The sequence below is a fragment of the Topomyia yanbarensis genome, chromosome 3 (genome assembly GCF_030247195.1).
Source record: "Topomyia yanbarensis strain Yona2022 chromosome 3, ASM3024719v1, whole genome shotgun sequence".
Classification (NCBI taxonomy): Eukaryota; Metazoa; Arthropoda; class Insecta; order Diptera; family Culicidae; genus Topomyia; species Topomyia yanbarensis.
Genome location: NC_080672.1, coordinates 134,902,157 through 134,929,785, shown reverse-complemented (window position 1 = coordinate 134,929,785; position 27,629 = coordinate 134,902,157). Strand labels below are relative to the sequence as shown.

General features: G+C 37.3%; 1 protein-coding gene across 4 annotated transcripts in view; it reads right to left on the bottom strand.

Moving 5' to 3' along the window:
* Positions 1–27,629, bottom strand: part of LOC131693795 (lissencephaly-1 homolog) — a 163,314-nt gene that overhangs the window by 78,318 nt on the left and 57,367 nt on the right. For all 4 annotated transcript variants that reach the window (XM_058981936.1, XM_058981935.1, XM_058981937.1 and 1 more), the window contains one exon: positions 18,672–19,241. In XM_058981936.1, the coding sequence (XP_058837919.1) occupies positions 18,672–18,709 (38 nt within the window). In that variant the 5' untranslated portion in view covers positions 18,710–19,241. The remainder of the gene's footprint in view (positions 1–18,671; positions 19,242–27,629) is intronic.

Genomic DNA, 27,629 nt, shown 5'->3' with positions numbered 1-27,629 from the left:
GACCTGTATATATAACATTCCCGTATGTAATGAAACGCTTACATGCTCCTTTTTGACGGCTCTGCGTGGGATATGCTGACAAATTGCGCATTTTCCTCGCTGTTTCCGAAGGATTTTCTGAAAATCCTTGTTTTGGTTTATTTATAGTAGTCGCAGTAATTCCGAAATTTAATACGATATACGTGCACAAATTTCCGATCAGATAGTGCAAAAATATTGCGATTTCGTCCAGTAGAACGGAAGATACTCGCATTTCAAACCTGGGAAAATTTCTCAACTGAAATTTTTGAAACGGGACCCCATATTGAAACGTTAGAAGTATTCTACTTCAAAAAAGCCTAGACATTTGGGGATTATTAAGCATTCAGCGTGATCAGAACATATGCACCAAGAAACTCGCGTGTTTCATCAATGAGCATGCATTGCTTAATAAAACCCATTCAATTCTACAATAGTCACGAATTAATGTTAATTCTAATGTTGTCATGAAAGTAATTAAAAACCTCGATGACCCCATCAAATAGCTACGGTAGCGCCGTTACAAACGAATTCGTGACAATAAACAAAGCATCAACGCACTCATTTCCCAAAAAAGACAGAGACATGCGTACATCACGATTCCAACTTATTTTTTTATTTGTGTTGTCGAAGTGACGGCTCGATTCCAACTTAAACATGCTCTCGTTCGCTTCCCAAGATAGCTGGTAGACGATCGGATCTGATCAGCTGAGAGTCGCATAATGGAACGTTACAAGACACTGAATGTCACAACGATGTTGTCGTGCAACATGAAATTCCCTATTCACCGTTAGATGGCGGCACAATGCTCTACTGAAAAGATACGCTCATAGCAAGAAAAAAAATCTGCCGTTCATGCTTTGCGTTTATCGATACTGCTCCTCCAAGTTTCTCTCGCTTTAAACTATTATAACTGTTCGATTTGTAGTGCGTTGTCATGAGTCATACAATGACGACAGGTAAGCCGATCACTTGAATTCATTATTTACCTGTATGTTACAATTGCCATTCATATTTATCGTTACATACAGTGTTAAAATTTAATTTAATGTAAAATAATCAAAGTCTGGACAAAGTCGCGAATTAATGCTATTCATTCACAAAGGTGTTCGAGATTCACATCTCGAAGATTGAGCAGTAATTTGTGAATTACACTTTGCAGCGGTCGGCCTCGTTCAAGATCAACCGCAACTATCCGAGAATACATACGTGGTATATAAATGTGGAAAAAACGATCAGTATGAAGCTGACAGCTGTTAGGAACTGAAGCATGTATAAAGGCGAAACACGTACCGCTACACAGCAGCAGCATATGGCGCGATAATGAAGATTGGTGGGTGGACGCACAATAACAGGGGCTTTCGGAGGAGCGGGGAGTGGGGCAGAAGTCAGTCAAGGTAAGGAAGAGGTGGTATGTATAGTAACGTACATATAGCAAAAGTGCTGTTAGTTTTCGCATCGGGGAAGGCGAATGTCGCAAAAAACAGCGACTTTGCACGGCATTCGGTTTGTTTTTATTTATTATGTGTGTTTATCGGTGGGGATTCTTTGTGATTTTCTCGCCATAGTGGATTGCACCTCCTAACAGATGGGGATGTAATTAGACAGTGAGTAAACTTAGAACAACGTTTCTGTGACTATTACGATTTGTGCTAAAAGTTTACCTGTTGCAATCAAAATATAAATTCTGGAACAAGTTATGTTATCCAGTCCATTTACGACAGGGGTATAGGAAACAAATGTTTGTGTTAGGAAGCATGGTTGTATTCGTAACAGGTTTCCCATACCGTATCACATATACATACTTAATAAACTCGAACGTGCTATATTACTAACTGACATTCGCAGAAAATTGACACGGAAGCTCGCCTTAGTGTTATGTGAATTCAAAACACATGACCGATGTTCAAATATTGTCTCAGGAGAGTTCTCTTCAGCTAAATTGACATATAAACCCTTTTAATTAACGTAGGAGATAATTGAGTACGATTCAACAGAAAAAAAACGTCGTCCACGTCCTGCGACCGCGGTTTCCGTTGCCTTGAAACAATCGAATCTAACGTTTGTCGAAGTTCACAAAACAATCCAAACGCAATTGAAACAATCATTGACGCTACACATTGGCCTCCGAATTATCATTATACCGCTCCATAGGTGAATGGTCGGCGTATTTTTTTTCCTCGCAAGCCTCCCGGCTATAAACTCATAGGGATTGTAGGAAAAGATGGTGATGGAATTAAACAGTTTCAAGTGTTACTGTGCTATTTGATGCTTTTTTTGTTATGGTAATTAGAGAAAAATGCCAATCAACTATGAGCGCAAGAGTCGACTAGTCGACAAAGTTCATTAACCGAATGAACAAGTTGGTAGAGGAGTATATATCCACAAATAGCGTAACACGCAATGCATATTTGCCACAACAAATTATGGTATTTCCTTTATTTGTACTATGAAAACTGAACAACCATTTTTACTTTTCGAAATTTGATGAAGAAAAGATAACACAAATCAAATCTACGACAATCGGCGATCAACATAAACACACCTATTCGTATTTTGTACTTTATACACAAGTTACAGGATAAGGCGCTGGTCTCTTTTTTTCATTTTAACGACATTCAATTAGCTAGAGATTACTGGGTAGGGAAAGTTTTGAAAATTTAGAGCCGTAGTATTCAATTGAGAGCAAGGATGTGAAGTATAAAGATCGGAAAACTAGAAGTGGCAGGGTCATTGAAACAGGCTTAATATCGTACGGGCTTATCTTTTGTCTTCTGTTGGTGGGGGTCGAGCTTAGGCAGCATAACTACGAATCACTCACCTCCACCAACCTGCCTCCTGGTAAAGACAGACTCCTTTACCGTGAGAACCTACTACTCGATTATGTAAATATCCCAGCCGAGGATATATTCTTACTAGTTAGTAGGATCGTAGCCCTGTAAGTATTCTGTTCACTAAGAATAGGCACCGTAGTCTGCGAAACAACAGTCAAATTTCCGCAACGAAATGATGGACAGACAAATCTAGACTAGAATCATTCCAAATTTTACGTTACGCCGGGGTTCGTCCCTTGCAGTTCATTGATTCTGAGCTACTGTCTGCAGATCAAGCCAAATACGTTGGAATTATACTGGATTCCAAACTAAACTGTTCACATTGATTTCGGAGTTAAGAATGCGTGCAAAACCTTAGGAAAGTGCAGATGAACTTTTGGAAAAGACCTAGGGTCTCAAACCTCAACACATCTATTGGATTTACACGACAATTGTACGTCAAATACTGGCATACGGTTGCCTTACGTTGGGGTAGAGGGGAGAAGTGATGACGATCCAGTCAAAGCTAAACCATCCGCAAAGAATGGCGTTCATGGCGTTGACTGGTGCTCTCATCACAGCTCCGACTGCTGCCCTTCTAAATATCAAACCATTACACCTTAAACAAGAAGTACTACCATGTAGATACCGACTGCAGGTTACTGGTCTTTGGAATAATAACCATATTGATCTTGCGCCCAGTCACACACGACTGTGGTCACAAATGGTCACATGAGGTGAAGATATTCTTGCTTCTAGCGATATTACACAGGATATACCATTAGTGGCTCGAAAATGACATTTTTCAGCACAGCACTTCTTGAGTTCATTTTGTGGTCCCAAATGCCTGTGCAAAGTTTGGGAGCGGTCGGTTGCTTCCCGGGTTTGCGCATTGCGTTCAAAGTTTGCATGAGATTTTATATGGAGAAATGAATTATTTTGCATTTACGTTAATAAAGATCGCAATTTCAGTCTCTATGAAAAACCAGCTTTATAAAACTACAGTTCCAACCTTGTTTAATAACTTTGTCGAAGACGGTAACTAGCTACGAGTTTTCAAAAAATAGTTATAACGATTTTAAATTATGGTTCAATACAAATGCAGAAATTCATTATTTCTTCCAACACTGTCAGTACACCACGACCCCGATACATTAAACTTAAATAAATGAGAATATAGTCATCGCAGAGACTTGGTACCTTTGAATGAAATGTTCAGAATGAATTGCTGAATAACATAGACGTAGTCAGAAAATGAAAAGAAGAGAGGGTGTGGCTTGTGTACTCCCCAGTTCCCTTTTTAGATAGTTTAGTATAACATAAGGAGCACATCTTCAACGCAGGTTTATACCGCCGAATAAAAAAATTAATCTTACGTGTTTGAGTGCTACTATTTAAGGGCTCTACTGTTATCTCATTGAAAATGGTACAACGGTTTATAAGGTTTACATATTTTAAAACCCTATTTCTTAGCCGTTCAGAGTCAGAATTTAAAAAAATGCATATCCTTAGATTCCTTGAAGTCTCGGAATTGTTTCTATTGAAGTTTTCGTTTGAGAATCTGGGAGCGAAATAGTTACTTCAAACAAGCGTTTTTTGATGAAGTTGAGTTAGGTTCACACAAAACAGAGGAGATGTTGGTGAACCAGAAATTTACCTCAGATTAGAACCCAACGCGATTTCCAGACCTGAGTTAGTTTTTGCCTCAAGCAAAAACAACACATAAATTTGTAGGTGTAAATCCTAAATATTGTAAATGTAATTTCCCACAACAAAGATTGTAGTATGGTTCATATTTGGGTCTATTAAAATATTAAGAAAGTTCAGTCGTTGACATTTACAAGGACATAATGATTCTTTGTCTTATACAAAACAATCTAAAAAGGGACTGGGGAGTACACAAGCCCCCCCCCCCCCTCTTCTTTTCATTTTCTGACTACGTCTATGTTATTCAGCAATTCATTCTGAACATTTCATTCGAAGGTACCAAGTCTCTGCCATAAATATATTCTCATTCATCTAAGTTTTTAATGTAGATGTTCAGGGTTGTTAATGCGATACATTATTCACGATAATTTATCGACGTTACTCGTTAACGATAATGTATCGTCATCGGAAACTCCGTTAACGATAATGTATCGTCGCCTTCATCGTCATCGTCGATAATTGTATCGTTGCTTTCATCGTCATCGTCGGTTCATCGGTTATCGCGATACATTTTGCGTTACTTTCCAGTTTATTGGAGTTGAAGTTGATGCGGTTAACTTTCAATTGTTTAGAAATAAATACCTATTGAAGGACATGTTGTTGGCAGTTGAAAATCAATAGTTTTGGACATTTTCTATGCACAGCGGGGTCTGACGATGCGTCAAAATGAAATTATTTCAACTTTTCGGGAAAATGTATTATGTTGAAGGGAAAGTTGCGGGCAATTGAAAATCAATAATTTTGGACATTTCAATACGCAGAAGGGTCCGATGATGAGTCGAAATTGAATTTTTTCAACTTTTCGAGTAAGTTGGTGCACAGAAGAGTCCCAGGAGCACAGTGTTTCCAAGCGGTAAAAAGGTGATCAAAATTGTTTTGCCCATGAAGAAAACAAATTTTGAGCTATTGTGCGATTAGTAATTTTTAGCACGCAAAAACATATATTGAAAAAACTACTAAACCACTATTATTAGGCCATTCACAAATTACACTACACATTTAAGTCGTGTGGTGATTAGCAGAATTTATTATAATTTTGATTTAAACCAGAAGATTTCGGATTTTGAAAAGGAGAATATACATATTTCCAATGTTTGATTTCCTTTTCTAGTTAGGAAGCTTTTAGTCCCCTCCTCCGTTTCTTCACTCCACTGTATAACAAGATGCTTCATGCTTCCTTCTTTTACCCTTAAATATGTAGTGTAATTTATGTACGGCCTCATAATAGAGTTTTATTCGTTTTTTGAATACAGTGAAGACCCGTTTTTATCAGCCCCTTGGCGAATTATAGGCTGATAAAACGATGGCATTGACGAAATCGGCACATATTTTTGCTGGTTCTGAAGAGACGAAGTCAAAACGCAAACACCTGGACTAACATTTTTTTTTTCTTTCTTTTTAATAAACCGGAGCGGTTAAAATATTCTTCTGTAGTTCCTCGACAAAGCCTCATAATCCGTTCTGATCATTTAGTAAAAAAATTCCTTAAGGAGGTCTTACAGTACAGTATTATTATTTTTGTATATTTTGCATCTCTAAGATAAGAAAAATGCTAAAGAAGGAATTTACTCGAATTTGACTTGAACGTAAGCTAGAGCCCACCAAACGATTTTGATAGTGTTTGTTTTACAGATTCGTATTGGTATTCGTCTGCGGAAATTTGCGGCTTCCATACCAAAATATTGCTTTTTGGGCACTAAAACATTCGATAACTTCTAAGTTGTAAGAGATACAAATAAACTTACATTACAAAAATTCTGTATTTTCTTATGCTGAACAACATCTTGGAACATTTTGAAATTCTACAAAATTACCAGGAAAAGTATTTTGAAAAAAGCAATTTTCAGGGGTATATCAAAAAAATCTCCACAAATGTAAATGTAAACATAGTCTCTTCAGCGAAGTTAATACTTAAGATATTCAACTTTGCCAAAGAAAGTTTTTTTTTATTTTCATAAACATAGGCAAAAACTTTCTTCTCAGCTTTAGAGGAATTAATCACCCAACTAATACTTTTTAAATGAAAAAAATATAAATAAACTTTGCTGAAGACACTATAACTAAAAATGTTTTTCGTGGTTCAAAGAATTTCTTTCACCTTTTTGCCAATTTGGATCCTCGTGTGAATTGAAAATGTCCAAAACTATCGATTGCCCTTGAATATAAAAAGTTCGCGAAAAGTTGAAAAAAAAAATCTATTTTGATGCACCGACGGTACATTGAAAATGTCCAAAACTATTGATTTTCACTTACCAATAACTTCTTCAATATAACAAACTTTCCTCAATAGTTAAAAAATCAATTTTGACACATCGTCGAACACCCTGTGTATTGAAAATGTCCAAAACTATTGATTGTCAACTGCCAATAACTTTCCCTTCAATATGAAACTCCCGAAAAGTTGACAAAAAACTCCATTTTGACACATCGTCGGACCCCCCCCCCCCGTGCATAGAAAATGTCCAAAACTATTGATTTTCAACTGCCAACAACATGTCCTTCAATAGTTATTTAATTCTAAACAATTGAAAGTTAACCGCATCAACTTCAACCCCAATAAACGGGAAAGTAACGCAAAATGTATCGCGATAACCGATGAACCGACGATGACGATGAAAACGACGATACAATTATCGACGATGACGATGAAGGCGACGATACATTATCGTTAACGGAGTTTCCGATGACGTTGACGGGTGGTTAACGTTATCGACGATGACGATTAATTATCGATTAACAACCCTGGATGTGGTGGTGTTGGAAAAAGTAATCAATTTCTGCATTTGGCTTTTACCATAAGTTTTAAAATCGTTATAACTATTTATTGGAAAGTCGTAGCTAGTTACGGTCTACAAGGTTGGAACTATAATTTTATAAAACTGGTTTTTCGTATTCAGTGAAATAGGGATCTTTATTAACGTAAATGCAAAATAATTGATTTCCCCACATAAAATCCCATGCAAACTTTGAACGCAATGCGCAAACCCGGAAAGCAACCAACCGCTACCAAATTTTGCACAGGCATTTGGGACCAAAAAAGAACTCAAAAAGGGCTGTGCCCGCTAGTTTAAATCATTTTGAAGTTTTCCCATACAACCGCGAACCACTCTAATATACCATGTGGAAATTCCCCTAACGATAGCAGTGGTTGTCTGGCAAGTGGCCTGTTACACTGACGGCTCTCTGATGGAGGGACGTGCTTGTACTGGTGTCTACTGTCTTGAAATGAGATTGGAACAGTCTCACTCGCTGGGTAGGTACTGTACTTTATTTCAAGCAGAAATCGTCGCGTTTATGTGCGGGGTACAATAAGCCCTTCAACAGAGCTTCTGCTCCGATAGTCAGGCTGCAATCAAGGTCCTTAGTTCGGACAAATCACGGTCCAAGCTAGTGATCGCATGCCGAACCCAAATCGATGAACTAAGCATTGTCAACACTATCTACCTTGGATGGGTGACCGGACATTCCAGTATTACTTTAAAATGAATGGCCGAATTGGCAAGGACAGGTGTGACGATTGACATCTTTGATCCTGAACCCGCCCTGCCAATTTCGACAAGTTGGATAAGAAAAAAAATCCGGTACTGGGCTTCGTCCGAGCATCGCATTTATTGAAGAAAGTGATTTCGAAAAATATCCTACATTTTTCGAAACTCCACTGAGGCATGCTGACCGACCAGGGCTTTAACCGGCCACTGCATAATCAATTATCACATGGCAACTATTCAACGCACTAAGTCATTTTTATGTGAGTCCAACTACGGAACCTCATATCATGTGCTAAGCAAATGCCCAGCAGTAGCGCAATTGCCGTCCATACATAGACGATACTGTGTTCCATCCAATGCGGTAGAGCTTTAGGCTTCCAATTTAACAGTTGTTTGTTTTTATACTGTCATTTCTCACCTCTTTCAATTCTAGTTCCTTCTAGTTTCTAGACACGGCATAAATCCCTGACTACACGTGGGAAAGCGAATAATACGAGGAATTTGAATGCGAACAAAGAGCTTCAGAGCTTAAGGGATCATATACATTTTGAAAAAATCGAAATAGTTTATGGCTTTATCAAAATTTTCATTAAATGTCCCGAGATTTCGTAGAGATTCGAAAATTAGACTGAAAGGGACAACATTTGAAAGATTTACATACATTATTTCACAGATAATTTACTAATGTAATTTTTAAAACTTCATTAGTCATTGATTATTTGTGAAAAAAACGTTCCCATATGCAGAAAAAACAAGATAATATTTAAAAGTACTTTGAATCTCGTATTACTAATCAAACGCTTGAGCTTTGGGATTCCAGTTAATCTCCCGGCTTTTCATCGTGATTACCATCACTAATACTTATTTTTTACTGATAAACGAACCATCAAAAATTATAACTTTGTTTAAAAAATATCAATTTCTAGCGCAAAGCTATATAACCACTTGAAGGGATAGCAGGAATGTAACAAAGAAAAATTGACGCATAGCACAGTCGACATTTTCGGAAAATCGCCTTGAGAAATTCCGCAATAAAAACAAGAAAAATTACTTTCAGAAAACGCCTTGAGAATCTCGAACAATGCGTTCGACTAGATGCCATAAACGAATTGAGATTTGAGTCTTGGACAAATAACAATCATCATACATACACAATTCGATATTCATATACAACATATATTCTCACAGTGTATCCATATAAAAATAGGTAGTAGCTCTCCCGTTAAACCAAAGTTTCTGATTTTATTTTTGCAATAAATAGCATGAATATTAGAGCCACAGTTACTTAACAAAACGAAAAAAGGAAAGAAGACGGTCACAAGTCTGGTTGTTCACGACACGCCCACTCCTTTATGAATATGCAATCATAACAAAACTACTTCCGAAAAGATGTGCATGACAATGCTTTCCGGGTCAGCGCGTTTCCTTTTTCGGTTTTTTTTTTGCGGAATACGCTAAAACACTAAATTGAGTCAAAGGCGTTCGGACAGTTTGATACGTTCGTAGGAGACATCATCGGTAGCGGTTGGGCGTGGTACCCGAAGTGCAACCACGGCCATTGGCGATCATCGGTTGTCGTGTCCAAATATATAAATCGTAAATCCACTTCCTCCGCAAGAGTCGACACTCGCATACGGATAGACAGTTGTGGTGTCTGGCGGTATTGCTAACTGACTACAGAGGAATGTGATGTAATGTCATATATTGTGGTGATTAATGCGCTGTTTTGTTCCATACGACAGTTTATTGAAAGATTCATAGGATATCAGAGACTCATTGAATTTACAGCACAGTGATTTCAATGTTCCAATTTATTTCAAATTTTTCAGATGCGCCCTAAAATACAGTTTTCTTTTTGTAGTGAGGGAGTCATTGTTTCCTAACTCACTTAGAAGTTTAGAGTGTAAACAATACACTCTAAACTACTTCCACCCAAAACTTCAAGAGAAAATACCCAATTGGTTTATTTTCTACAGCGGTTTTTCTGTGATGCAATTTGATGTGGAGCACCCTTTAATAGCGTTTTTCTCGAAACCTCGTTTTACATTTCTTATATTTCAAATTAGCGAACACGATAACTCAAATACTAATAAACGAATTGACTCGATTTTTTATTAGAATGCAGAATATGTGTAGCCTGTTGATGAACCACAGAAAACTGAATAAAAAAATTTCTCCCTATTATTTTGAAGAAGGGTGAGCAAATTTTGCAGTAAAATATAAGATTTTTCGGTTTTATGAAGCCATTTTCCGAAACTCACTTTTTTGGTTCGTCGAAGTCTAACGTAAAGGGGTAAAGGTTTCAGCGTAAAAAAAAATCTTTGTCAATTTTTTTTTAAAGTTGGGTGAAGCGAATTGATCGAATCTTTTGTAGGGTTACTGCTCCCTAATTCATCTTAGCACCTCTATTCATCCCACCCATTTGAACACATTAGTTAGAGCAGTATCTGCTATCTCTATTCAACGCATTAGCTCAAATGGTGAGATGAATAAGGGTACGTTGTAGTCAACTTTTCGATTCGTTCAAACGTGAGCATTTTACATTTTCCAGGCAAAATTTTTAACTGTACTGCTTCTTAGAAACGAAGCAGAGATGATGATACCTATTTAAGCGCAATCCTGTCACTCTAAGTCGAGTTATCAACGAAATAGTGGGACATCCTGACTAATGAGATGAATAAGGGCTCGTCTACCCTACATTAATACTATGTTCACACTACAGAGTTAAAACATGTTTTAATAATTGGCAACAAGAAAAACGTCATCAAGATAGCGTTAAACACGTTTTAACTCGTAGTGTGAACGTAGTATGAACTACATCATTTCAATAACATCCTGTATTTTTTCATGCAAAAATATCTACAAGCGACTCAATTACGTAGCTTTTTGTGGAACGTCTCTGAAAACACACGATTTTCGGTGTTAACTGCCATTCAAAAACTACTTGATAGATTCATTTCAAACTTTGTATACACATTCTATGTTAAAAATGTCTAACCCCTACGTTGAGTTTTTGAAATAATTTTTCAATTAAGGAGTTTTTTTTACTAACAAAATGGCAGAACTGCTATTTTTCAAGAGAAATTCCGCCGTTTTATGAGTAGAAAGCACCCTTAATTGAAAAATTATCCCGAAAACTCAACGTAGGGGTTAGGTATTTTTAACATAGAATGTGTATGCAAAGTTTGGAATAAATCGTTCAAGTAGTTTTTGAATTACAGTGCTCACCGCAAATCGTGTTTTTCCAGATACGCTCCACAAAAAGCTTCGCCACCGAATCGCTTCACCCATCTTTCTAAATCCTTGCCCCCCTTAAAAGCTTATTGAATTTCTGTGACAGACAATTTTATCAAGAGTTATCGTGATCGCCGCGGCGTTACTCGACGTGGAAATTGTTGGACGTCTACTCTTGAAACGCTCGTATTTGTGGCTCGGCGTGACCGAAAATATTTTTTTTCGAACAATCGTACACAATGAATGTAAAAATAAATCTTAACATTAGACAAAAGATCCATTGTTGCCTTGCCTTCAAAATCGTAAAAGAAAATACTTTTCGGTTGGAGCACTTTATCCCAGAGGCTCTCCTTAAAAAAGCTATTGTAGATTGTTTTTGTGATGAGAGAGCCGAAAAATATATTGCCAGCTCACGAAAGGTACGGATTTTTCATTTAACCCTCCAAAATATCCAACATGGCCATTTTACGAGTCAAGATTTTATTGCTAATAACTTTTATTTCCGCATCGTTCACAACATAATTTTACTGCTACAGAGGAATACTACAAGCTAGCAACCTGAAAATATTTTTTTTATTTTTGCCCAAAAATTTAACAAAGCATAAATTTTTTTTAACTAAATTACACTATCATACACAAAATAGTTTTTTTTCTCGTTTTCCTCAAATTTTAATCTTTCAACGTTGAATGTATTCAACATAGTGATTTCAAAATGTGATCAAAGTATTTGCATGATTAATGGGAATGTTGTGAAGAGGTTTTCATAGTGGTGACAACATTCAATCGTCTTTTGAATATTCTATAGTAATTTTACCGTAACCCGCAAAAAGGTGGGGTTGAGCAGTCGAGGGTTAAGCTAGAACGTGACGTAACATATTTTATTGATGAATCATTGCATATTAGGGGAGAGGGAGATTACAATATTTGTGACATGGGGAGACGGAAGTCAATTTCGGGCAATTTTTGAGTTACGTAATTTTTGGCCCCTTGGAGCCATAATCAAATACGGTTATAATGAGAAATTTATTCTCTGGGAAGCACGTGGAGCTCCCCTTAGGTTGTTGTACCTTGTTCAAGTTTGCAGAAATTTTCGGATTATTTTAAGGCTTTTTTGCAGCTTGCTGGTAATGCATGAAATTCTTCACTTCCTTGCAAATCGAAATGGTTTATTGAAACTCAGAGAACTTCTCCGAATTCCGGAATTTTATGGAGATTGCTTTAAGTTGGTTTCTTGAGTTTCTGAGATATTATCTGCAGTTTGTAGGAATTCCCGAATTCCGCTCGATTTTTTCGAATTGCAGGCTCAGCAGTGTGCGCAAAGAGCGAAATGCACCGATGAAAAATATAATAGCCCAAAAACACTGCAATGTGCAGATAAAAAATGTGAAGGAGACGTCATCCAAGAGATACACAATTTCGCTCAAAGAATCATATATAAGAGCCACTTTTTTGTACCTCCCCTCATTAGCAAACAAAGAGAAAATCGAGAAAAAAAACAAAATTTAGATAAAGTTTGATCGCAGAAACTGTTTTTACATATTTTTTATGCCTTCACTGGTTCCGTGCTTATGGGACCAAGATGCAAAATAAAAAACCCCTTTGTACAGGGTGTTTGGTTCATGATTAGGAACCTCTCGAGGAGTGATTGACTGTCATATTTGGAGAAAAAAAAATCGTTGTACACTTACCATCAAATCTCAATCTTTACAGAGTTATTGCACTTTTTATGTAAAAAACTTATCCTAAAATACCTCTAACTCGAAAAGTATACTTTGCATTTTATATCTTTTAGTTCCATTGGAAAGATGAGAAACTTCTATTGAATGATGCTCTTATATCTTTCAGTTAATTAGTTTATTACCTTTTAGTTGTAAAGTAGTTAAAAATTAATGTTCTTGACCTTATTTTGTTTAATTTTCTCAAAGTAATTAATTATGATTATAGCCATATCTATTATCCAAAAGTTGGGTTTTAGGACGATTCATAATTTGTTCTTCTACATCATATTCTTATCTCTTCTCGTTTCGTTGTAATTTCATTACCAAACTTTTCCTATAATTGACTTGCAAGTGCTTAAAAGCCTCTAATCTAGAAAATATGTTTTATATCGTTATTTTCTGGGTTTCATTGGAGAGCTGAGAAAATTTCCTTTCGATTTTCGATGTATGTACAAAAAACTCTTAGTTTTAAGTGTACTAAATGACTTTTAACTAGTGAAATAATCGTTGTTTTGCATATGAAACCATGTGATAAAAATAATTTTCCGTCGAAAAAAAGAGATACATAATTGAATGGAGTCAAAGAAAGAATGATAGAACTTGCTGAGATGCATTAATTTCATGATAATTTTGGTGATGTTTATTTTTTTACTATTTTAAGAAAATAACGAAAACACTAATAATAACACTAACTTTAAACTAATTCACTTCTAAAAGAATACTAATTTCACTTAACTGAAAGCTATTAATACATTTTTCTCTGCAACATTTTCCTGGCTTTCGAATGAAAAGAAGAAGTGGTACAATAAGTGCCATACTTTTTTATTGGAGCTAGTATTAGTAAAAATGAGATAAAAAACCAAGTTCAATAACCCAAACACATGAAAACAAGAAAAGATAAGTGTGTCAAAAAAAACGAATTATGCATCTCTTCAAGTCTAACAATCTGAATTATTAAAATGATGATGTTAACTATTAGGATTTTCGAGAAATGAACGAAAAGTAGATTGAAATTGTTAAATTTTAAATAAATTACTTTAAAAAGGTTACTTAACCTCATTGGCTGAAACATTTGAGGACATCACTCAATAGGAAATTTTCTTACCTATCCAATGGACCTAAAGAATAGATATGAAATACAAAGTATACTTTTTGAGTTAGAGGTATTTTAAGATAACTAAGTTTGTCACACAAAAAGTTCTATAATTTAGTAACGGTTGAGATTTGCTGGTAAGTGTAGAACGATTTTTTTTTCAAATATAATAGTCAATCACCCCTCGAGAGGTTCTTAACCATGAACCAAAAACACTGTATCTACTCTTTTGTATGTGGAACCATGCAGTAGAATTCACGCATGAGAGCAACACACAACGGAGATGTATGCCATCCCTGAAGCTCACCTTGCCTTGCAACTACTAGGAATGCACTGAAATTCGTTGTGTTCGATGAAACTCGTTTAAAAATTTGTAGGATTGCTTTGAAACTCGTACGCTTTTTATGAATTTCTTAGAAATCCTCTGATTTTCGGAAGACCTGGATTTTTTCTGAAACAGATTATTTTACTTGAGTTTGTTGAGTTAGTCTGAGTTGCATGGAAATTCTTCGTAGTTTGTAGGACTTCAATTGAAGGTCGTAGATTTTTTCTGATGTTAATGAAATAAAGTAAACTTTGATAATCGTAGCTGTACGCATCATCGCATAAATACAAGCTAGGCTGCGTGACAACGAGTGCACATATTATCGAAATATACGTGATATAAAGTATGAGCAGCAGGTTTTCTGCTTTATGGGGAGGATATTGAAATGATCGAATCCTTTTTTTTCGAGAGTTGTCCTACTGGAGCTGTAGAGCTAGGTTCTCGGAAGGGCTCCCCGTCAGAATCACATACTACAATTTGCAGACGAGACAGGCAATGTCGCCCAATAAAACACTGCAATAGGCCAATTGTAGCGGGCCGTGATTCTAAATGTGATATTCATTGTACGGTCCAGGCATGTGCGGGCGTAGGGAATCGCGTGTATCATCGCGAAGGGCTCGAACATTTGTACGTTAATGTGCTCGATCGCGTGTGTGTTTGTATGTCGCGTGTGCTAACGTGTAACTTCGCGTGCATAAATTCTATTTCATAACCGTGTGCCTTTCGCATATTCGCGTGTGTTCTAGAATAATCGCGCGCGGACCGTGAATCTGATACTTAATTTTTTGTGTACGGTTCAGATTCCAGAAGGAAGTGGGTTCTTCCATATCATTAGAGTTCCCAATCATGTCGTCGTAGAACGCGTGGTCTAGTGGATATGAGCTTTATTTTTTTTTTGATTGGTCCAACTGAATGTATAGACCTAAATTGCTAGAATGAAGGTTAAAGATTTCCGGACGTGACCGATTCATGATCGCGCATTTGCGGGTTGGCGTTTGAGATCGCGTTTGTAACTTCGTAAGTACTAAAACGTTCACACAATTGCCGGAGTGTTATCAAGTTTACGCGATCGCGGGCATAGGTGTGCGTAGATGATCGCGAAGGGCTTAAGCGTTCGTATGTTGACGTGTTTGTCGCGTGTATGTGACTTCGCATGTATAAATTCGATTTTGAAACCCTGCGGCGATTCATATATTCGCGGACCGTCATTCTGATCTTTAGTTTTCGGTGTACGGATCACATTCTGACAGGGAGAGAGTTACCCCATATCACTAGAGTTTCCGGTCATGTCGCCATGGAACGTTTTGTCTAGTGGATATGGTAGTTATTTTTCAATTTTATTATTTTTTTAATAATTAACAAGGACCTAGATTGTTTGTACCGAGGATAGATACTTCCGGACGATCCCGATTCATGATGGCGCGAGCGCGGGAGTTTGTAGGTTGACACTTGAGATCGTGTTGGTAAGTTTATGAGTGCTGAGATTTTCACCTTATCACCGGGGTGTAATCATGTTTGCGAGTTCGTATGTTGCTTGGAAAATCGCGAGGGGCTCTAACGTTTGTGCGCTGACGTGATTTTGTAACGTATGTTCTTGAATGGTTGCGCGAACCGTGAGTCTGATATTAAATTTTCAGTGCGCGGTTTGAATTCTGGCAGAGAGTGGGATCGTTTATATCGATAGGGTTCCCGGTCATGTCGCCATGAGACGTGTTGTCTAATAGGTATGGGCGTATTTTCTTAAATGGTCCAGCTGAAGGCATGGACCTAGGCTTCTAGGATCAAGGATAGACTTTCGGACATGACCGATTCGTAATCGCGTGCACGATGGCATTTTTGTAGGTTCCCGCTGAGACCGCGTTTGAGAATGTGTGAGTGTTAAGACGTTCACTATCACCATCTTTGTTGACCCAGCTGAACGCGGGTGTAGAATGGCAGTATAGGACTCGAAAAGAAGAAATAAAAGACAATATATGAGAGACGTAATAGATTAGATAGGTACAAGATACAGCTGAAGTTATGATCATCACATAAGACATACATTAGTACTTCAAACACTACTAATACTTGAATAGCCAATCACCACACATAGCACATCCTTTCTCAATTATCTATTTGTTACTGGTTGATTGTTGGTTATGAGCTGGTGAATAGAGGAAAGGTATAGAACAGACAAAAGGCTCATATCAGCCCTCCCGGCCTCCCCGACACACCACTATCGAGGCGTATTGTAATCAACATCTTGAAGCGGGCTTCTTATATAAATCAAATCCTCAGTAGTCATAATGTTTGGTGGAATATTAACATGAGAACTAATTAACCTCTAGTAGTAGAACTTGGTGCAAATAAAAACTAAAAAGAGCGAAGGTCCTTATATTTAGATAACTCTATTGAATATATTGTGGCTTGATGATGTTTACAATACCGTCAATCCCATCAACCTGCGAGAGGGGATATTGAAATGATCGAATCCTGTTTCAAAAATGACCTAAACCGATGCGCTATTGAGACTATTCCTATTGTCCCCAACCACGTGAATCTGTTAGAGCAGCATCTGCTGTCTCTGTTTAAAGCATTGGCTCAGATAGCAGGGTAATTGGGACACACGATTCACTTCCTTGAAAATCGTGTAATCCCCCTTTTTATACAAGTTTTGTCATTAGATTGATTCTTAGAAACTATTAAAGCATATTACCACCAATTTAAATACAATCTCTCGACGGTCGGCCGAGTAATCAATGAAAGGGAATGCCACCCTACCGTATATGATTAAAATGGGCAAACTACCATTTATCTAATTCCGTGGAACGTTATTTAGGTTTCGAAGGTATTTTCTTCGAATCAACAAGAGATTAGGTGCATTTTAAACACTTCCTAATTAATTTCTACTCTTGTTTAAAAACCTATCAATTATTTCAACTTTTTTTTTAAATCAAAGTGAAAAACGTCAAAAAAGCTCGCTTAGATTCCTCATTTGCCTCGTTAGCACTTTAATACGCGCTGCCTTATTAGATATACAAATATTTTATTGTTTACTGAAGCGCGTGATTTCGACTCAAACCATAAACAAATCAATTGGCCTACAATTTGATAACAAAATTCAGCTTTCTTATCCAAAGTGCTGCAGTGAGGGATAAAATTAATCAGCTTTGGTAGATAAACAAAGCTATCGGAAGCGAAGCTCACGCGCTCGACTCAACGAACAATACAGTTTACATGGTGAACTGCACGCTTCATGTCTACGTACCCCCATGCCTGTGGGACAAGCTCTAGAAATCAGTGCCATGTGATTTAATACTCAACATATCCACGTCCACCGTCGATTATGGCAAATTTTACCGCGTGATGGTTTGTCGAATCAACTTATAAAACGATCTCAAACGTTTATTGAACTGTTATTTAAATTCTGGATGTCTTCCTACGTCGACATTTGGTTATTTGGTTCTCAGCATTTCACATCGCTAAGATAGCAGTGTTCCAAGTTGAATGATAACTACTCTTCTTTTTCAATTATTATTGGTATAACGGTTATAAGAAATCCGCGATATGCATCTATTAGCCGTCATTTAGGTGTATGTATTATTAACATCATGTGATGCAAAAGTCATTGAGTTTGCATCTGTGACCCACTATATCAACAAATGTTGATTTTTCGTTCCACGTTATCCTTCAGGTTTCCGCTAAGTGTGGTAAATTGAAAATAAATAGCCCACTGAAAGATTCTTATGTGGTATTTTTAACTGCAGAAAGAAAACGATAGTAGAGCAATAACAAATCATTTAACATCCGTATATCTAAACTTGGGACAGCAGCAGCAACACGATCGTCCATCCATCAGTTCATCGTGGTAAAAGTTCCCTGAACTGCATCGCCGTCACCGTAACGCGTTCCGGAATAGCACAGACAGAAGCATGCTATTTTTAGCATGTGCATCCAGTCTCGTTCCCGAAATGGTGCTCTACAATAATAAATTTTCAGATGGTCGAAACTTTCAGACAAATATCAGAGCTATGCTTATGTGCAATGTGTAGATCTACTCTCATGCAGCATAAATCCGCTCGAAATAGATAAACGAACCGGGTTTAGAGCCGGTTGAATCGAAATTGATGTTAAACTGTCAAATATGTTCGAGAAAATAACACAGTCAGGCTCTATTTCGAACCAACTATATGTGTCTCGGTTGGTTTTTACGGTATAGTCTTTATCTGTGCTGTAAATCACTCGATCGTCACAAAATAATAAAGGGTAAAATTTATAACAACTAAAAAAACTTACAGCTCCTCGCGCTGCCGTTGTGACAACACCATTTTCATGTTTTTGTTGGCGGTAGTAATGGTGGTAATTGTATCCTGATCCTTCTGCTGGTTTAGGTTGGTACTCGTCCAGTCTCAACCAGCACTGCCAAATCCTGAAACCACTGCTTCCACTAGATGCGACTTGCTTCCAACACGGCAATCCTTGGGCCACCGGGTGTGAAGAATACAACAGTTAACACTACACTTTTGCCGTCACGGCCACCGTTTTCGCTGGATGACCTTCGGTATTTCTTCTTTACCGGATAAAATATTCACTTTACACCACTACCATGCCACCGAAGATTCAAGTAAGCACTTTTTCCCCCGTAATGATGCGCTTGAATTGCACGCTGGCCACGTTGGGCAATAAAATATAAAGGAAAATACAAAGATAAACTTCAAAATCGATATTCCACTTCTGGTTGCCTGAGCATAAAAAAATAACGTAAAAACGATGCTTCCGAGATAGCTTGAAAGAACAGACAAAGGGTGTCAGGAGGATTCACTGCAGAAAATTAAAATTTTTCGTTGTGCTTCGCAATAGAATCATCTGAAAAGAAAATGAAAAAATAGATATTAGGTATCATATGGTAATTATATTGCATGTTAGGTAAAGGAATATGTTACATGAAAAAAAAAACTATTTATTCACAATTTTTCTTTTGAGTGTAACCTAACAGGAGTTGTAGGGCTTGGTTCTTGGAAGGGCGCTTTATCAGAACGACTCAGTGAAATTGCAGACGAGGCGGGAAATGTCACTCACTAAAACGCTGCTTAATGCTAATCTCAGTGGGCCGTGATTCTGATTGTAGTGTTTAGTATACGACTCAGATGTGGGGACGTGGAGATTTCACGATAGCGTGGAAACGTGCGATTGTATAATCGTACTTGAGTTTATGAATTCGTAGATGTTAAGTTCACCTAATCACAGGGGAGTTTTATGTTTGCGAGATCACGTATGCTGGTTTGCGTGGATGATCATGTTCGCGTTTGTGACCAATGTTGTATTATCGCGTAGAACTTGAGCATTTGTATGTTACCGGGTTTAATTGCGTGAGCGTTTCGCTAGTATATAAACTCGCATGTGTATCAAGTCGTCTGTATACCCGTGTAACCGCTTGCACATTCGCGTGGGCTTTTGAATATTCACGCGATCCGCGATTTTGACTGTATGGTTCAGATCTAGAAGAGAGTGACTTTACCCATATCAAATAAACTTTTTGACGGTGTATAGTTATCATTTATTTATCAACAACTCTGCTGAATAGCTCTTTAGTCTTATGTGAATCCTTGTACTTTAAATCCTTCATAAATTTGTCTTATCCACTGTCATCAACATTTTTGTCTGGTTAATTCTATGTTTCTTACAAAAGAAAGAATAAAAAAAGTAAATTTTCGAAGATTTTATCAGAATTTTCTGCGAATGAGTATTGGTGTAAGTGTGTGTGCCGGTATATCTATGTGCGTAACAGATAAATCAGAAGCTCTGGAATAACTGATCCTCTCTTAAATAATCCAGTTTCAAATTAGAAATCAAACAAGTAGACAAAACGTGTGAGATATGACTAATTGTATTTTGTAATATTCTGTTTATAACAGTTTTATGTGAATGATTACGTGTCGCCAGAGAGCAGCGATAATGAATGTACCATGCGATTATTTATTTTATTTATCTAGTTGAGTTCTTAGTTAATATCTTCATGGCCATGTTGATAGTAAACAAACACGTTCACAAGCAGCTATAATCCTTGGTTTAGCCAAGCTTTACTGAAATTTTGATTAGAATTATAACTTGGATGATTATCTTTCTTTTAAACCGTCACAGTTCTTGGTATACGCTCTGAAAAACCAGCGGCGAAAAATGAAATTTGTCTTGAAATATTATCGAAAACAGTTAGTAGTGAGTATCGGAAGGTAAAATGAAGCAACTTGTAGCACTGCAAAAGCACTTGTAAATATACATTTTCAATGAGGTACAGATTTCTGAAATTTGATGCAAATATATAAAGCATCATATTGGAATACCATTTCCCAACATTTTCTGGAAATACGGCCGGCGCTACATGGGAAGGGGGTCATAACTCCGACAATTTTAAATATTTCTTTATTTCATCTTGTTTGTTTTATTCTTCGATAATACTACCAACAATTGTCTTTTGACGGCGCCGGTGGATGAGTGGTAAGCGTGACCGCCATTCATTCCGGTTGGCCTGGGTTCAATTTCAGCCGAGGTCGTTAAATATGTGGTTACGTCTTTCTTCAGAAGGGCAGTAAAGCCGTTGGTCCCCGGTCCATGAGTTGATGGATCGATATCTAGTCCAGATAGTGGAGTCACATCTCTGGCGTCGGTAAAGAAAAAGTAGAATCCAACTTCTATACTAACTAATAAATATTATCCTCCCGTGATACTTGTGGAATGCGCAGTAGTATATACGGCATCTAGCAAAAGCAATTATCGGACTAACCATTCCTTCCCTTTCCTTCCGCGATGTACGTTCGGGCCTGACTGGCGCCGGTATTGATCAACAAACACTTTAGGATTACCAGGAGTTGCCCATTGAAAGATGATTCGCTACTCCCAAGCATAATTATCTACTTATTCCCTGTGCAACTTCAGCTAGCCCAGATCGATAACGGAGTAGCAGCCTGGAGTGGTCGCACAAGCCCAAGCTCAATACTACCAACAATTGACTTTCGCCTTGTCAAATAAAATTCGCATAAAACCCTTAAACAAAACTCACTGTATATAGTCTCTTAATGAGCTCTTGTGTTTAATTCCATTGTAGAGTAAAAGACGTAGTGCACATTCGGCCAACAGTTAGTTGATGCTTCCTAACACATTTTTATACCCATAAGCAATGATTTCTCAAACACGGTGTTTTAAACCCTTAAATACGCAATGTTGTTTTTAAACAACATTGCGAAAACCCTCTCGAAACTATCATAGTAACGCATTATAGCCGATATACAATTTTCAGAATATTTGAAAAAAATGGTTTGTGCCTTTAAGGGTTAAGCGCCACTTTCACGGGTAACAAGAGACCACCACTAGCTGATTGAATTAATATAAAGCGTCGGTTTGACTTTCGGGGGACTGCTATAAACAATCAAATAACAAATGCTGAACTCAAATATGCTATCGACCACATATTTTACAAAGTAAGCATATTTTACAATACGTTGACGAGTTTGCTATACATGTTTCGATCTTTCGAGTTGATGCGAATAGAATACGAAGTAATCAAACATTGTGAACTGATTAGGACACCAACCAGATTTACACACAGCTCCGTCTAGTATAGACCAAATTAAAGATGAACCATACTGGATAAAACTGGAAGTTCCTCAAGCATCCTATACCGTACATTTTTTTTTCAAACGAATCCGCACTTCGACAAGCCCGTAAATGTCTTTATAGTGAATTGTTTGAAAACGTTTCTGTGGCAACAACGATCGCACTCGAAACTCACCTTGAGACGATGTGGAATTTGCACTAATTGAGCCCTTCACATACGGCTCACACGCTCCAGAGAATACTAAGGAGAGCACCCTTCACCATATAGGTGTATACGTTGACGTAGCTCATCTTCAAAATAGCATCTTACCCGTCTCGTCACCTACCATCGCCCGACCCGGCTGAGTCGGGGCATGGTGGAACAACTCAAATGAAACCAGTTTCAAAATGCCCTTTACGGTAACGTTTACAAAGTCGATCAACAACTAAAACAAAACAGTCGCAAGTAAAAGTTCAAAATACTGCTGCTACCATTTCGAAACCGCACCTTATAGTGCACTGCTTTCAGTCGTGGCTTCGTGCGGTTTTGTCACGCTGGCGAACAGTGCTTCGGCTATGGGGATTAGGTAGCTAGGATATTCGATATGTTTTAATTTTTCCGTCAAATCTCTGTCAGGCATCGCATCGTGTAGACGGCACGGTCCGCTGTTCCCCGATGTCGAAGAAGCAGACGGGCTTAAGTGATTCCGTTTCCGACAGTTGAATGCTTCCAACTTGTCGCTGATGTGGTATATTTACACATCGCACCACTGGCAGACAGCGCCGTAATTTCGCCTGCACAGAACGACCACCACGCAATTCCATCTGATGCCAAATTCATAAATTCTATGCACTAGTTGTAATGCTTGTTCATCAACTCCATCCAATTTGCAATAAAGTGCACATCATCTCCTATATGTCCTATCGCGCACTGCAACGAAGCATGCCGCTAGGAGCTGATAACGTTGTAATGGAATATTTGTTATTTATATTTTTCTTTTGATTGGATTTGTTGGAAGTCCGTGACCATGAAATGAGCTGGTCAGACTAGTTCGTGTATAATCATTAAGTGGAAGATGGGCACCGATTTAATTATTTCTTTGTTTACTGCAGCTATTTCTCTTGGTAGTACTAGAAACCGATTACCTGGTTATCAGATGCACTGTGCTTGTTAAAGGCAATGATAACAATATTTATATTGTTTCAAATGTTTGTTTGAAACATATTTGGTTCGAGGATTGATGCGGAAAACACTAAAAATAATGTCGTGCCTAACCCACGTGGTTCTACGTTACGAATCACACGCTATTCGTTTTTTGAAGACTGCTCATTATAATGTTTTCTTGTTTCCGAATTCAAATTCTTCTGTCTACCTTCTTATCTCGATAAGACCAGAAGCTAAAATTTGCACAACGAATCAAATGAACAAATTCTACCTATACCGCTTTGGTACTCAGGCAGAAGGTAGAAACAGCAAATTTCCGTGCTCCCCTTTTATGAAATGAAATTAATAAGCCACAGAGGCAGAGCTTTCACCATTCATTCAAATTCAATCCGAACGAACCACAATACAGCTCAGTAAAACGCTTGCCTTCACCCCAACCGAATGAATTGCCGCTATGGATACCGAAGCAACAACACGAGGAAACAGAAACAGGAACGAATATATCCACACACGCTTGCATAAGCACGTATCATTATAATGATGAACAGTTGTGAGTATCATTGAGAGAGAGGATATCAGTATTCTCTTCTCTCTTGAATAGTGGTTCCTCGTTGCTTGGTTGATTATTTAGTGAAATTGGTTCAGGAACATACAAGCTGTTGAACCATTCAGATTCATTGTGTAATGCTGAATCTGAATATAAAATTCTTCTGGCCATATTAGCGGTTTTCAGCGTCTTTCGCTACGTCAGTTAAGAACATATGGCTTGTGGAGCGGACATTAGGCAACAGGTACCGCTTATTGGATTCTGCTGAGGTTTGAGGGGAAAAATTGAACTTGTGTTCACGATGCATTATAAATTTAGGGAAATCGTGGATAATCAAACATCGATATGCATTTATCAGTTTTTTGGATGTTGGTTCCTCAGACGATTCAGCCCAACACATATAGGTTCATTTTTTCTAACATTGTATCTCTAGCTTACGAATATTTGGAATTTTATAATCGTGAACCAAAACGAAGTGGTTATAAGCTTGGTTATAAGTTATTCGCATTTAACAAGGACAATATATGTTTCAAACTATGATGTACTACATTCTTTTCCTAAATGTTGTACAGACAGGTGAAATGTTAACAAATATAATATTAACCACAAATTCGATGAGCAAGATTTATGACTCCTGATTAAATTGGATGCCTTCTAACGGAGTGTTTAAAATGTACGGCATATTGTGGAATATTTAATAATCAAAAAAATACTTCGAGCTTCGTCTAAAGTTGAGCAGGAATAGCAAAATTACACATGCCTTTTAATCTTTGGGAAGAAATTAGTATCCCGCTTTAATGCTTTAGTGATCTGAACAGATTAGTTCGCTGCAATTATTCCGAGCTTGGCGAATAAAGTTTTATTCGGAATATCCTCCAAATGAATCTTGACAGTTGACTTTAATGCCTTTATTCTAAGTTAGCCGAGATTTTTATTGTAACCAGGCAACCAAAAATGTTTTCAAATCTCGAGTACTTATTCAAATGGACGTAAGTAACAATGAGAGATTCTCTTTGAGGTCTTTCTCTTCTGTTCATTACTCGGCCATTTCAACATTTACTACTCTACTCTTTGCATAATATTGTAGTAAAAACCGTCGGCTTTCGATATGTACTGGAAAATTAGTACAAAGTGTTGTAATGACGTCGTAATAAACGAAAGAGAAAGTAAACAAAGAGAGGCTCTCAATGTTACTTACGTCCATTTGAAAAAGTACTCGAGAAGTATTGTTTAAATGGAAAAAAATCACACTATATTTTTTTCCTATTCCATCAACATTACTATCCTATCATTCAAAATTAGTCAACTAGTTAATAAAAACTTGATACAATTTAACAAATTGCATTCATTGACATTTAAATCAAACATGATTTACGAAATTCATAGTCATGTGAAATTAAAATTAAATCTAAAACATTTTTGATGCTCGTATATGTCAGGAGCAGAACACGTAAATTTTTACGATTTTTCTAGTTCTGTGTAATACTAAAAAAAAACCCCTGAGTTGAACTTGAACAACGACTGGCTTATGAATATTTCAAAATATATTGTATTCCATAAGACAAATTGTTTTTGGTTTAATAATTGGATGTCTTCCAAAACTCGTTGAAATGTAATATGCAAAAGTATTCTGCGTATTAATGATTTTTTTCAGAATTGATAATTTACTTTTTCAAAAGTTACAAAAGTTTTTCTGTGATCGTTTTTTCTGGTCATGTCTACCCACGCGGGAGCCTTGACCAAGGCTTGGGGAGCTTGACCAAGAGAATTTTAAAATATCAGAACAAAAACCAATGGCATATAACATGCTGTTATCTTTTCTTCCCATATTGTTGAGGTTCTTAGTACTAGTTAAAAATATAAAACGATTGTATTTCATGAGCTTTGATTTTTTTTAATGCATTGCTTTTTTGGATTAACTGTACTGATTACATTGCAGGTTCACGTGTCACAAAATCAGCCATAAAAATTATTAGTGTATCTATCTATGGTGTCCTTGAACGATTGATTGAAAAAAATGTCTCTTCTTTTTGGAAACAGGAACGATTTTTCCAAAAAAAAACACCATTTTCACCTGAAAAAAATTATTAACAAATCCATAACATTAATATGAAAATTTTGACGAAAAAATGGAATCGTTCAAGGACACGGCAGTTAAATTACGAACAAGCAAAAATAAAGTTTTGAAATCCGTTGCAAACTCTTTCGGCACTCGTAGTCACCGCAAATATCGTGATAATCGCGTTTAAAGTTTCAAATATAAGCGTAAGGGAGCAAGATGAAAAACGAAATGAAGAAGATGAAAAATTAGCTGATGGGATCGAAACAAATATAAAAATATAAAAAAAATTAAGTACCAAATGGAACACGTTATTAATAATTGTTGAATTTCGTGCTTGGTAAAGTCTCCCCATATTCCCTTAACCCTATTTGTATTTTCACAATTCGACAGATTCAATAGGTTGAAGACAAAACTAAAAAACATTGCATATGAAAAGCGCACAGAACATGTAGGTTCTCGAATAAAAATAATAAAAGACAACAAACACATTCTCGTTATGAGCGCTGTTCTCCGGGGCAGCTGGGCGGCATCATTTTTCGTACCTACATTCGCACCCAGCAAGCAAAGAGAATCTGGGTGCCTATGTACAGCTTGCTATGAAGAACGAATGATGCATAGCAGTTGATATCTCTTCGAATGGGAGAGAGAATGAGCAACGGGTACTATTACGCTATGCTCATATACCTACACTATAGAACAGCAATGATTCACCAGCCTCGGTGGTGGTGAACCAAAGCCGTCAACTCCGCAGCTCAGTGGTGAATGGTTCAATAGGGTGTATGTTCGTGAAGCTAAGAACGAATGAAGAGTGTTCGTTCTTTTTCAGCTGATTCGTTTTCCAAGCTCTGCACAGAGGTAAAACCTGTTTTAATCCACCTAGTGGTGCAATTGTGCATTTCTCATTTCTTTAACCTTCCGGAAGTCTCGCTAGTGCACTGAGTGCACGCTGCTCTGAACATCTAGCGAAATCGTCTTGGCGCACTAGCGGCTGCTCGTTCAGTGGGCCATTTGCGCGACTTCCGGAGGATTAAATTAAGATTCCATAACTGGTTATGTTCAATCTAATTGTGGGAATGTCTATTACATTCTTAGCACTCCTATATATAATGATTCGTCATCTACGAGCACGATGAATTACGCGTCGACGCCGAAACAATTAAAAGAAAAAAGATATATCATTCTTAATTAGCTTAATCAGCATTAGTTCAATGATGTCTTTTTGCTAACTTATTTTGGCATGCGGAGGTGGATGTGTGAAATTCCTATGTGACCGCACTAACCAACCTATATCTATGGAACTTAAAGTCAGATCGGGATGAAATTTAACAGCAGCCAATTGAAGCATTGCATCAATCATTTCAAATTTGAAAGATGGAGGAAATCGGTTGGGAATTTTCAGAATTCCCCTGTGAAATTAACTCTGAACATTGGTAAGTTCTCGGGGGCATGCAGGCCGTCCTAGGTGGCCAATGTTATCAAAGCGGATACAGGCCTGCAAATCTAAGTAATTTAATACTCATTTTAATAAGTTTTGCACCGTCTAGACATCATGGTGGTACCAGTTTATATGAGAATTTACTGTATGACCGCACTTTTCAACCAGATGTCAGATCAGAACTAAATTTAATGGCAACCTTTCATTTGAGACTAAGTTTGAGAAAATCGGTACGGTTATCTCCGAGTAATCGATGTGTGATTATTGGTCACATACACACACACATATGCACACACATATTTGCTGAGCTCGACAAAGTGAGTCGAATGATATAAGAGTTTAGGCCCAACGGGCCTCTGTTTCAATGGACTTGTACTTTGAAGTTTCAATGGACTTATACTTTGAAATACAAATGATCGAGCGTTTTCGGGCTTTGGATTCTCTCACTGATAAAA